Source organism: Nipponia nippon, unplaced genomic scaffold, assembly GCF_047370975.1.
Source record: "Nipponia nippon isolate SJK-2023a ecotype South Korea unplaced genomic scaffold, ASM4737097v1 scaffold_15, whole genome shotgun sequence".
Lineage (NCBI taxonomy): Eukaryota > Metazoa > Chordata > Aves > Pelecaniformes > Threskiornithidae > Nipponia > Nipponia nippon.
The window spans coordinates 7,886,995-7,900,012 of NW_028262331.1; the positions used below are offsets into that span (position 1 = coordinate 7,886,995).

The 13,018-nt window shown below is 42.7% G+C and overlaps 1 protein-coding gene across 6 annotated transcripts in view; it reads left to right on the plus strand.

Annotated features, from left to right (window-relative positions):
• The first annotated feature begins 4,961 nt into the window (after positions 1-4,961).
• The window catches only part of PPM1E (protein phosphatase, Mg2+/Mn2+ dependent 1E), a 72,444-nt gene continuing 64,387 nt past the window's right edge, over positions 4,962-13,018 (plus strand). For all 6 annotated transcript variants that reach the window (XR_015703436.1, XR_015703437.1, XR_015703438.1 and 3 more), the window contains exon 1: positions 4,962-5,448. Coding sequence is in view for 1 of the 6 variants with exons in the window: in XM_087751596.1 (XP_087607722.1) it covers positions 5,096-5,448 (353 nt within the window). In the remaining 5 variants the exon portion in view is untranslated. The remainder of the gene's footprint in view (positions 5,449-13,018) is intronic.

A 13,018-nucleotide genomic window follows, 5' to 3' on the forward strand; every position in this document is an offset into this window, starting at 1 on the left:
AGAGACATTTCTAAATAGGTGACTGTAAAATTCAAGGTCTCGTGACTGGAGCACGATATCACAGAATCGGGAATCTGATCTACAGTAAGATAATGAACATGTCATTTAAAGTAAGTCTGTGGAAAAAACAATATAATCGGTTTAAAAATATAATTTTTTAAATCCCACTAGGCACCTGCGTTAACAAGCCTGGCTTAAACTTTGCTTTCATTTTAGGATGAACTTCACCCTCCACCCCAAAAGGGCAGAATATGCACACACCATTAAATCCCTAGAACAGAGTATAAACGGGATTTTAGTGGTACACCATTTTGTATTGCCTCCTTTGAGGAAAAGTGAGCTTCGGGCTTAGGAATTCCTTAGTGCGATATTCACACAGGCTTAGGAATTCCAGTAGTGCGATATTCACACAGTACTGCGGGACTTCAGCCTCAGATGAAATGTGTTGCAAAAATGGAAAGTACAGAGGAAGGGCCTGGCACAGTAACACTGCCAGCAAGCTCTGTTGTTTGCTGATATCCAGGAGGTCTGCGCCCCTCATCTCCGTTTAGCAGTAAAAGGAAATTATGATAATGAAGAGTGACTGACTGCTGAAGTGGATCAACCTTAACAAGAAGATATTGGACTCTGGTGTGCTCCTGCCTGCAGGATGATCTCATGATTTGACAACACCCAGACCACATTACTAAGTGTTATGTGGTCAGCTGTGTTTTGTTGAGGCAATCCCATGGGCACTAATCTACAGGCACACTTCAATCAGTCAGTCATATGTTCTATGATGTAACATTTTATCTTTGCCTTTGTTAATGGGAAGCAAGGTATGTTGTGCTGTATCTGCTTTGACAGTGTTCCAAACCTGTTTAGTCATTTTGAAGGGCTCAGCTTTTCATTAGTTCTTTCTTCCACATACTTTGCTCCAACAGATTTCCAAATCTAAATCGGCATGGACTAATATTCTGTTTCTCACTATTGCTATTCAAAGAACCCCCTTTCCTAAACAGGGGTCTGAATGGAAGGCTGGAAATGGAATTTTCCTTTGGAATGGGATTGGAAATTTCCATGACAGCTGGAAATGGGACTCAGGCCTGAAATCCTGTGTTTTGCAATGGATATGGATATTTCAGAATAATCTTTGACTATTAAACTGGAAAAGCTGACTTGACCTCAAAACCCTTTTCTTTTAGAAAGCAAAAAAAAAAAAAAGGCAAGAGAAAGAAATAGAGATAAGGACATTGGTATTTAAGAACATCCTAATACAGTACTTGTTCTGGTAAAGGAGCCAGTAGAACTGTGGTAACAGAAGTTACTCTGCTTTTTAAAACTGCAGCTGAACAAAGACTGAACCTAAGAAAATTAACTGGAGCCTGATGCAGCTTGTCAACCAGAGCTTTCTCACTGTATTCCTTTCAAATTCTTGCTGTTCTTACTCTTAAGCAACTGAAATTATTTTAGTGAGTTGAACAATAATTACTTCATTGAGTTTGAAGGGCTATAAAAAGAACAGACATATATATTCACATTCACAAGGTGACTGATATTGATCATGTGAATACATATAAAGAATTTTATCTCTTTCAACGGTGTATTGCAAGCATCATTTCATGTATTATCCCGTATACAACACTACATGACATTCAACAGTAGAAGTGCCTTCAAAATGAGAACAGCCAAAGGCTTGGAAACACTTGTACTTCTGGTGGTTTCATCTGGCCAGGAAAACAGAATATAACTGCTAAAATTACTTCTGGTTTATTGCAAAAGCCCTACTTTTTAAAGAGATCACTTTAGAAAGGCAATTTATTTACCATTGGGTTTTCCCATGATACTCTTTTGTATGGTATTGGAGCGTATATCATAGGTATATTAAATATTGTCAAATCATTCTTAATGCTCCTACATGTTTTCTACTTGTAAGAGTACAGGAATCACTTCCACAGGTTACAAAAAAATTAAAAAGCACTTCTTTTTGCACTCCACACAATTCAGGTCACCTCCCCAAGGCCTGCTCAAATCCTGCTTATTTCTCACCAGCAAAATGAGAAAGAGGAAGACATCGTTTTAAGGCTAAAATAAAACAGATTTCTTCCAACACAACGCTGTAAAATCTTATTTAAAAAAAAAAAGCAACATGATGAAGCCAGAAAGGACACAAACACCTGTTTCCTTCTCAAGTCAGGTGCAAGTCTTATCTCCTATTTGACAACATGTTGTAAACCAACGATTTCAGACTCAAAATTTTATTGTGACTTTATTCCATCCACCTAACCTCATCACGTAGGAACCATTCATCTCCTGCTACCCAGCAATCCAGAGCACACTGAGGCATTCTAAATTTAGCTTCCAGAGGTACTGAACACTAAAAAACATTTCATAATAGTACCAAACACGCCTCTCATAGATTAGTGCTTTACTTGATAATACATTTTATTTAGAGCTTCCTTTTCTGGACAGCAGTAAGTGACAGCGTGGCTACCTTCTGTGGTAATTGCCCACCCCACTGTCTCCACACAGTGAAGTGATAGCAGGTTCCTGGCTGCCTAACTTAGCCATGCCACCCACAGCTACCATATGTTCCACATTGCAGGTTAATAAGAATGGTTTTTCACCTTTCCCTCCCAGAAACAAATGTCAGCATGGCTTAGAGCCATCAACTCTTTATTTAATATTGAAGCAAAACAATACTAACGTGACCGTAGTGCCAAAACTTGACAAAGTATCCTGAATACAAAGTTCTACTCTATTTCATTTTAATTAGTGTCCTTCGCAATTAGACAAATGATGAAAAGCACATGGGGACTGCCAAGATGAATCAAGGACATCTGGTAACTTTAACATTTCAACATGAAACAGAGTAGGTATTACTCTCAGATACTCTATGGTGTTTGAAACAACTAAAAAAATATATGATCAACAAAATTTTTAAGAAAAAGACTATCTAAATGCTTTTGAATCTTTTCTTGGACAGCCTTAATTGCTGTTTGTCATACAACATGAATCTGATCATGCATTGATTGAATTAGCTGTTATTTCCCTAAGATATTGTTACCATAGGCATTTGTAGAATTGAGATCATATTACACTATCTGGATTATAGTTTCTTAGAAACTCCAACTGCCTCTGAATTACTAGTGAAAAACAACTAATTATGAACTTAAAACTACTTTTTTGATACTTGCGCTGATGTGGCTTCTCTTGAGGCTTGTGACTCACCGATGATACAGTACACACAAACCTAAAAAAAAAAAAAAAAACCAAGATCCAGCAATGACGTCATCAGGTGCAATTGTGGGCTATCTTTTCAAAAAGAACCACGATGTTTTTTACCCCTCAAACCCACCTGGCATTCCTAAAGAAATGAATGTTAAATTGAAAATATATAAATGGTATACTGAAAAAAAAAACCACTTAGAGATATTCTTTCAGGAGACACTATGCAATTTTCTGTCACTTTAATAGCTTTTGGCTATGAAAGACTAAGACTAACTGTGACAATCACATTTTTAACTCTCATGGCTTTTACATATTCACAAGATGGCAATATGACCAGTCAATTCAGTTGCTGGAAATATTCTAAAATTAGTTTGGCTCTGAAATAACAATTCACCAAACAGAAGACAGATTTACAGCAGCACCTGACATGCAGAGGTAATTACTACAACGCAGGGAACAACAGGTTTCAGCAAGCTACTGTCCTTGTTATAATCCATTAAAATTTAAGAATATTTTTGCATACGAGCCTTGTGATTTGGCCATTTTTCAAGGTATATCTGACATTAAGGATATCGTTCCTTCCCCTGCGTACAAGCTATTTTAAATGTGTGGCAATTATACCTGTTGGTATTTATGGACCTGATCACTCTGAAAATAGCTTTTCAGCAGCAATGAAGAAAACAAGCCAAAATGCCTTTCAGAAATGAAAGATGCTTGTTAGACAGCAGCACAATATCAACCACAGTTTGTCTCCCACTGACTGGCTGTAACTTTTAAGTTTCATTTGGTGTTTTAACATCTTCAGGTACTTATGAACTCCCCTTTGCCAGACCATGGAATGCGCAGATATCATGTCATGTAGCATTTATGAACCCATATGGCTATTCGTATGCCGATCTTGAATGTAAAGTAGCGTCAGAAGTTTTGTTGCTAAGTGCTGGAAACGGGCAGACCCCAGAGCTGCCCTTCCCGGGAATGCGGGGAGTCCTGGGAAGGGCAAGGGCTGAGGAGCCGGGGGCCCACGGCCCCACCGCCGCGGCAAGGGCGGGCAGCTCGGCCCGGGCCCCACACGACGGCCCGCCCCGCCGGGTCACCCTCGGCCGCGCAGGCTACACCACACGCTTTCCGAAAAGCACTTTTTTTTTTCTGAAATACCGTATGTTTAATTGCCGGTTTCCCTCACGCTAACCCACTCTGATTTCAAAACCGCTCTTCAGAGACTCCCGCCTGGCAGCCAGCCCGGGGCTGCCGGCTCCGCGGGGCAGCGGTGGCCCCACAGCAGGAGGCGAGGCCGGGCCGAGCCGCCCCCAGCCCCGGCCCCGCTTACCCGCCGTCCCCGACCTGGCAACGAGCGGGAGCCCGCGGAGGCGACACCGGCGCCGGAAACGATGAGCGCAGGGAAATCCTGAGGCAGGGATTAGGTAATAGGGAACGCGCTCTCAGGTTTCCTTCGGGTTCCTGTGAGGAACCTACGCGTCTGGCTGCCTTCGCATGACTCATCACATCGGCGCGGTTGTCAGCGCGGCTGTCAGCGCGCCTGCCCTCCACCTGCCTCCCCCCGTCCGCTCTCCGCCCGCTCGCCCCCCTTCCTTGCCCTGCCCTTCCCTTCCCTTCCCTTCCCTTCCCTTCCCGCCGCGGGCCGAGCCGCCCCCTCCGGCCGTGGCCCGGACCCTCCGCCCCCTCAGGGCCGGCCGCGCTCCCGCCGCTGAGGCGCGCCCCCCCAACCCCCTCCTCCCGCGGCGTGCGCGCCCCCGCGGGTCCGGCTCGGGAGCGCGCGCGCAGGCGGGCAGGCGGGCGGGAGGCGGCGGCTGCCGGCGGCGGTGGGCAGGGAGCTCTCTGCGGGCGCAGTGCTGATCCGCCGGCGGGCGGCCGGGAATGCGAAGCAATGGCCGCGGGCGGCTCGGGCAGCGGCAGCGCGGAGGAGAAGAGCTACCGCCGCTTCCTCGAGCTGTTTTTGGGCGAGTTCCGCGGGCCCTTCGGGGCAGAGCCGGCGCCGGCTCCCCCCCCCGCTGCCGACGCCGCGGCCGCCGCTGACGAGGACCCCGGGGCAGAGGGAGAAGCGGGAACGGCCGCCGAGGCGGAGGAGGGCGAGGGCGACGCCGGCGACCCTCAGCCGCCCGCCCCGCCGCCGCCTCCCCCGCCGCTGCCCCCGCTGCCCCGGCCGCTCTCGGAGTACATCACGGAGGAGGAGGTGGAGGGCGAGTGCCTGGACCTCTGCCTGCAGCAGCTCTACAAGTAGTGAGTGCCGGGCTGAGGGGAGCCTCCCGCCGCGCTGAGGGGAGGGGAGGCCGAGGGGGACCCCCCGTGTGGGGCTGAGGGGACCCCCCCGTGTGGGGGGAGGCGGGGGCAGGGTGTAGGGCTGAGGGGATCCCCCCTGTGTGTGGGGAGTCGCCAGTGCGGGGCTGAGGGGAACGAACCCTCGCTCCGTGTGTGGGCAGGGCGTGGGGCGGTGGAGCCCCCCCATGCTGGGGGGGCGAGGGCAGGGTGCGGGGCTGAGGGAGGCCGTCCTGCTGGGGGAGGCCAGGGCAGGGTGCTTGGGGTGGGGAAGGTCCCTCAGGTAAGGTGTTAAGGACTTTGGTGGTGCTGAGCTGCTGGGGATCAAAGCGTCCTGCTCTGTCCTGTTCCCCCTGCCCAAAACACGCCTTTGCTCTCTGCCTCCCTCCTTCCCTCTCCCCGGGACAGGGAGCGAAGAGGCGAAGGGAGTAGACAAGGGAGAGCCACGAGCATCCATCTGGAGAGCAGCTTGCTTGGGGAGGGAGAGCAGTGGGGGAAATGTCTCACGCTCTGGTGCCAAAGCAAGAGGGGGGTTTGCCTGTGGTTGATTGTACTGAGGCTTGAAATTGAAATGTTCCCTGCGTGAGCGTTCGTAAATGGGGAAACCTCTGCCAAGAAAGAAGGAAGGGGGGAGAACAAGGGGGAACGAAAGAGAGGCAGTCCACCCCTTCCCCCCTCCAAAAAAAACCCCACATCGAGAAAACCACACCATGTATTTACAGACCAGGGAGAAAAGAGGAGTAGAAAGCCTTAGGAGAAAGCTATGCATAATCATGGGGCTCTTTCTACTGTCAGCTGGGGAAAGCCAGCTATACTCTGTTCTGTACGGAGGCAGTTTCCAGATCTGTGCTTTCTAAAGGCTGCTGCATAAAGAGGAAACAGATGGGATCTATTCCCAGTGTGAAAAGTCTATGGACTGAAACCTAAAGATCGGTTACCAGTGCCTTGTATTGTGCTCAGCTTTGGCTTTGAAGGCTCGAAATAGAAATGGTTGTTAGTGGTGTTTCTTTAGGAACGTTTTTAAACTGATGCCACAGGAGGAGACAAATGAACCTGTGAAAATATGCACAGCACACCGGGGAGCTTTCTGCCATTGAGCTGGTAATTGTAATGAGAGGTGTTACTCAGTCGCAAAAATAAATAAATAAATAACCAGGTTTTACAACTGCATGGTCTGTTTCTATTCAATTCTCATCTGCCCTCTGCGTTTGTGGACAACACAATGATAGCTGCAGAGGACAAAGCTCTCCTATTCACACATGCTCACCCTGCCACCTTTGGAAAGTCTTTCTCTGGAATACAGCAGCACGTTCATAGGATGTGCTAGAGAGGAGAGAGGCAAGTCCCTTCTATGTATTTGGAACACGTTTTGGTTTTTTTTTAAATAGACTTGTGAAATCAAAAGTCAGATTAGTTTAAATAAAGTTTTAGACATAGAGAAGATTATTTTAAAGTATTATTTAAAGTATATGTATGAAATGATTTTGAACTTGAATTCCCCCTCCCCCCACCCCCTTCTCTCTCTGCATGTCCCCATACCCCAGGACAGGCAGACTTAGATTCCCCAGTTTCTGAGGCCCATATTCATGGATGATATTATTAAGCAAAAAAAAAGAAAAGACATTTTGAGGGGATTCTTTATATAGGGATAGCTCTTGCCAGGTTGTGTTTGGTTTTGTGTTTTTTTTCCCCAGCCTTTGTATAAATTTTTTGATGGTTACTGAATGAAGCATCTCCTTGGCTTTGTTTATGGTGAAATGAATGTAGTCTTCCTTCTATAGGCACCTACATTATGAAGCAAAAAGCAGTATCTGCCTCAAAATTAAGGGAGCAGGGGATCATGTTGTAAGAAAATTGTTTTCCAAAGGCTGAAATATTTTGTCAGTGTATAGAAAATGCATTCTCAAATAGTAAATTAATATCTTTTACCTGAAGATTATAGACATTGATTTATATCTGTCTAGCTCAGATAACTGCAAAATGTAAATCTTTAAAATATTTTAAAATATTATACACCAAATCTAGTAACTTTTAATACAGAGGGCTAAACTGAAATAGCTTTTTCTTGAGTGATGGTGGAATCTGAGGTAAGTGCAAGTATGCAAAACTGTTCTTCAGGTAAAGTATTGTATTTTTAGTACACTTTCCAGTCACCAGAGAAGCTTAAAACAGCCACAAGATTATAAAACAGGCAAAAGTAGAATGTCTTCCCCCTTTACAGCTAAGGGTTCAACTAGTCAGATGATTCCAGAGATAGGAAACTTCATGAATATGAGTAAAGCTACTCTTGTGCCAAAGGGTTATGATAGTGTTAAAAAAAAAAACCTCATGTGAAGGGGAATATTTTATTGGTATGTCATTAGCAAGAAAGACTATATTGTGAAGGCATATTTTCTGTAACTCTAACTATATATTAGTCAAATGACTGGTTTGCATTATATGTAGCATGAGGATAAAACGCATTACTGCGAAAAAACCAACAGCTGTTTTTCAGCTATTTTAAGCACGTTGCTTTAGTTCTTTTTGAGGGAAGTAAGACCATCTCAGAAATGAGAACATATTGCCAATCATGAAAAAATATAATAGTTTTCTGCTACTGTGTAGATCAGTATCAAAGAGTTCCTATTTAGGAGATTTTCCTTCTATTTTCCAAAAGGCTCATTTTCCCCTCTGAGATTTCCAGTTCCTGGTTTCTTTCTAGAGACAGCTTATGCTTGGAAAATTCGATTAATGTAATCTTTATATCTGTCTAAATGCCACAAAATGTGTACTGTGTGCTTTCTTAGTGATCCTCAACAGAATGAAACTGATCGATAGGAGGTACATTAGATGACGAAAATAATAAAAAAAGAGTAACTTTTGAGCAATTGCATTGGAACATTGGATGATAGCTTGAAAGTTCATTTTGTGATTATCTTCTCTAACATCTTATTCAAGAGAAAGCTATATGATTTAAATAGTTTATCTGTAGAAACAAACATACTAAGGACTTAATCTTACATCTATTAAATATGAGACCTCGTTGCTTGCTTCCACTGATTCAGGACTTGGCCTCATTTCTGACTTGTTTTTAAAGAAAGAAGTTACTGACTTGATGTAACAAAGTTATATATCATGCTCTGTTCTTTTCCTCTTCCTACTGATACTTTCCTTAAATCTAATGTATTTTAAAAGCTGGTTCGTTACAAGACATCTGAAAAACTAATCAACAAAGATGTGGTTGCTAAGAGAGGAGAGGGCCAGACTGAGTTAAATAGTGCACCAGTAGAAGTTGTGCCACTGGGAAGAACAAATTTATCTTGCTGTTACATTTTTTTCCTGTCCAAATGAAATAATTTGAAAAATTTAGGTGTATATTATATGTGTCTTGCTCCCCGCCCCCCCTTTTTTTTCCCAGGCTTTGCTGGGAATAGATATAATCAGTGTCATTTGTAGGGTCAGGTTTAATTTCAGTGATTTTGGTGGTGCAATATTTTGCTTTCAAATATTTATTTAGAAACATCTTTAGCAAGCTTAGAAAGTAGGCCTATTTCTCCAGTGCTGAGATTTGCAAACGATTGAAAGTAAAAAAAACCCAAAAAACCCAACATAAAAATTTAATGTTATGTCATCTTAAGTGCTTAACTAAAGCACTGACGACAAAATGAATATTTTGAGGACTGCAGAAATCTTGCTTTGACTTTGAATATGAAAAGAAAAACTTGTAAGCATTGCCCTTTTAGATTTCTTTGCAGAATACTATGCAACATTCACAGAATATCATAGATCCCAAGTTTAGGATTAAAAAATGCAATACTTGAAGTAAGATTTTTTAAAAATTAATCCTTTCTTTATTTTAAAGAGAGAAAATATTTTTATTTAGGTTTAAGTATTCCCCACAGTCTTGCTATGAAAAATCAAGAAGGCAATGCAGACTCAACCTTTTAACACTGGAATTATGTACAATGTGGACAGTAAATAAGAGTGGAGTTCTTGCCCCTCAAGTTGCAATTTTAAGCTAAAGAGGAAGAACTTTTCACGGTAATTTTACATGAGCAAAAATCTTTTTTTATGAAGTAAGCTCTTAACTTGAAAACAATGTTCCATCTGCTGTCGCCATCGCTGATGAGTGAAGAGACTGTATCCTCTCCCTTTAAAAAGCAGACGTACATGTTTTTAACTTGCTTTCTTAACCCCTATCATATGAGAGCTAGCATTGTTGTCACTATCTGTAAATTGAAATTCATGTATTATGCTAGATTGGCTTTTTTAACATCATATTAAATAGGCTGTGATGTTTCACTCTTTTATAATTTGTCTTTTATCACGTATTCTGTTGATTACAATCTAAAAGCCCTTTTAGGAAATATAATTTACTACTTGCCATCTCTAATATTAATCACAAGGAAAAAGAAATACCATCCTTTTTAAGATGGTACTTGTTTCATCTTCTTTTGTGAGGTTTTACAATGGAAATTATGATAATGTTGGCCCGTGCTCACAGTAAATGATTGGAGTAGGTATTGGTTGTACCTGGTTTGGGAATTTTCTAATGGTTAATGAGGAGGTTTGATGGAGACCATTAAATTTCCCACCCCCAGCTCTGTTGATGATTTGGTTCAGCACCTTAGCTTGTTTCTGGGTAACGGCATGATGGCCTGAGGGAGGGGAAAGGAGGCAAGGCAGGTTGTAGCTGTGTTAATGTCTCACTGGAGCCCCCTCCAAGATTAGGAATCTCTTCCCGAGGGTAGTTGTTGAGCTGGCTGCTGCCAGCCATGTGCTACAGAGCGAGCAGCAGTGGCCTGGAGTCCCAGAGACTCAGCAGTGAGCACGAAGTTCTCCTGCTAAGGTATAGAGCTGTGTGGGTATGGCTGCCGATGCTGACGTCCTCAGACCCAAGGGGTGTTGGTCCTAGAAATCCTGGTGCTTCTCTGTAGAGAAATTCAAAATCATCTGATAGAAGTGTATGCAGAAAGTTGAGAGAACTTCAGTATTGTTATTAATGCCTTATTACTCTTAAAAGAAGCTACTATGAAATGCAGGCCATATATTGGATGATGGTGATGTCGTAGCATGCAGAGATGGGCACATTTCATACATTTTAGACTGGAGATCGTAATCTACAGATAGGTGGTATTTAATGATAATCACTTTCGAAACACAACTAATGGTTTACATAGTGAGAGATTCTTTAAGTTGCTTTTAAGGCATCTTCAGTTCATGCTCCCACGCTTTTAAAAATACTGAATCAAATCAAATATTTTGATACTCCTTTTAAAAATAGAGTATCAGCTAAAATGAGCTATTTAAATTGCAGATTTACATTTTGTAATGGTTAACATATATGGTGACATTTCAAAACTTACTAATTTATGATTAAAAGGATGCTGAGTTTTTGAAGTGCAATGGTGACTATGCTTGGAAGTTGCTTTATTATAGCATTAAAAAAACCATTCTTAGTGAACAGATTATGGGAATATATTCATTCCAGTGCTTTTATTTCAGTGAGTGTTGCTAGTAGTACAACAAATTAAAGGGAATTAATTTTGTCAGGAGCTTTTCACACCAAGATTTTTTTGACCCAAGAGCAATTTGCATAGATTCTACTACTCCTAGTGAAGCTGTTTGCTTTTTCATAGGAATTGATTCAAGAATTAGATCGGTGCTAACACGTTCTGGTTTTGGACCTTATATAACCACTGTTGAAACTAGATTGAGTTATCAAGAAAGAATGTGTATATGAATCTGTATAATAAATTTTACTTGTAATATGTTACGTTTCATTTATAAGATAGTCAAAAACCTTTGAGTAACTAAAATCTTATTGGCCATCTTGTGAAACTACTTTTGACTCTGTCTTTTGGATGTGATGAGCATGTTAGGCTTCCTTCCTTTAGTGAGTTTGCTTAATAATTCTTTTTTGCACAAAACACTCTGCATAGAATATTTTTATCCTGAAAATTCCTCATTGTAATTACCTTCAACAGTGGCAGAGTATTTCTCCACCTGTACTTTGAAGAAAAGATAGTCTACTTAGTTGTGGTTCTTTCCACAGAAGATTTAAAAAATATTGATGCTTAAGCTTTTAGTTTGCTTTATAGTATGATAGTAGCAGTTTCAGTGCCTTGACTGCTCTGTCACTGGTGTATGCTCTCATTCATTTTTTGTTGTCTTGCTAAATTGCCTACAAGATCATATTAAAAGCAAAAGCAACAGGGCATGTAGTACACAGATAATGAGAGTACTATTTATTCCTATATTTGATGTCACTCTGAAATAATCTCTGGCTGTTCTGCACCATTTTCTTTCTTCATGTTGTTTGGTGCGTACTGTTTTTTGGTTTGTTTTCTCCTAGGAAGTGTTGTAACTGACTAGGAAAGATGTGAAAAATAAGATGAAATGGAGTTAGTGCTTTAAAACATTAGATGTTCCTTGCACCATGCTGCAAGACTGTCTTATGCAAAGCAATCATGATTATGTAATACAAATGGTTATAAAAATAAATGTCCTGGACAATATGTGTCCATGACGTGTTAGTAACCTATGACATGCTACTAAACTGTAAATGGTCATTGGCTACATTTATAGTGTAGGTCCTCATCTTTGGTTTAGCTGAAATCAACCACTAAACAAATATTCTAGATTTTTGTTGTTATAACATATTAGGGATTAGATAAAATGAATGGAGATTGTGGACTTGTTTTACAGAAACATTTCACAGAATCATAAAATGGTTTGGGTTGGAAGGGACCTTAAAGATCATCTGGTTCCAACCCCCCTGCCACGGGCAGGGACACCTTCCACCAGACCAGGTTGCTCAAAGCCCCATCCAACCTGGCCTTGAACACTTCCAGAGAGGGGGCATCCACAGCTTCTCTGGGCAACCCGTTCCAGTGCCTCACCACCCTCAGAGTGAAGAATTTCTTCCTTAGAGCTAATCTAGATCTATGATTATTTAGTTTAAAGCCATTACCCCTTGTCCTGTCACTACACGCCCTTGTAAAAAGTCCCTCTCCAGCTTTCTTGTAGGCCCCCTTCGGGTACTGGAAGGCTGCTATAAGGTCTCCTCAGAGCCCCTTCTCTTCTCCCGGCTGAACAACCCCAACTCTCTCAGCCTGTCCTCATAGGAGAGGTGCTCCAGCCCCTTGATCACCTTTGTGGCCCTCCTCTGGACTCACTCCAACAGGTCCATGTCCTTCTAATGTTGTGGACCCCAGACCTGAACGCAGTGCTCCAGGTGGGGTCTCATGAGAGCAGAGCAGAGGGGAAGAATCACCTTGCTTGACCTGCTGGTCATACTTCTTTTGATGCAGTCCAGGATATGGTTGGCTTTCTGGGCTGCAAGCACACATTGCCAGCTCATGTTGAGCTTCTCATCAGCCAACACCCCCAGGCCCTTCTCCTCAGGGCTGCTCTTAATCCATTCTCTGCCCAGCTTGTATTTGTGCTCAGGATTGCCTCGACCTGTGTGCAGACCTTGCACTTGGCCTCGTTGAACTTCATGAGGTTCACACGGGCCCACCTCTCCAGCCTGTCAAGGTCCCTCTGGATGGCA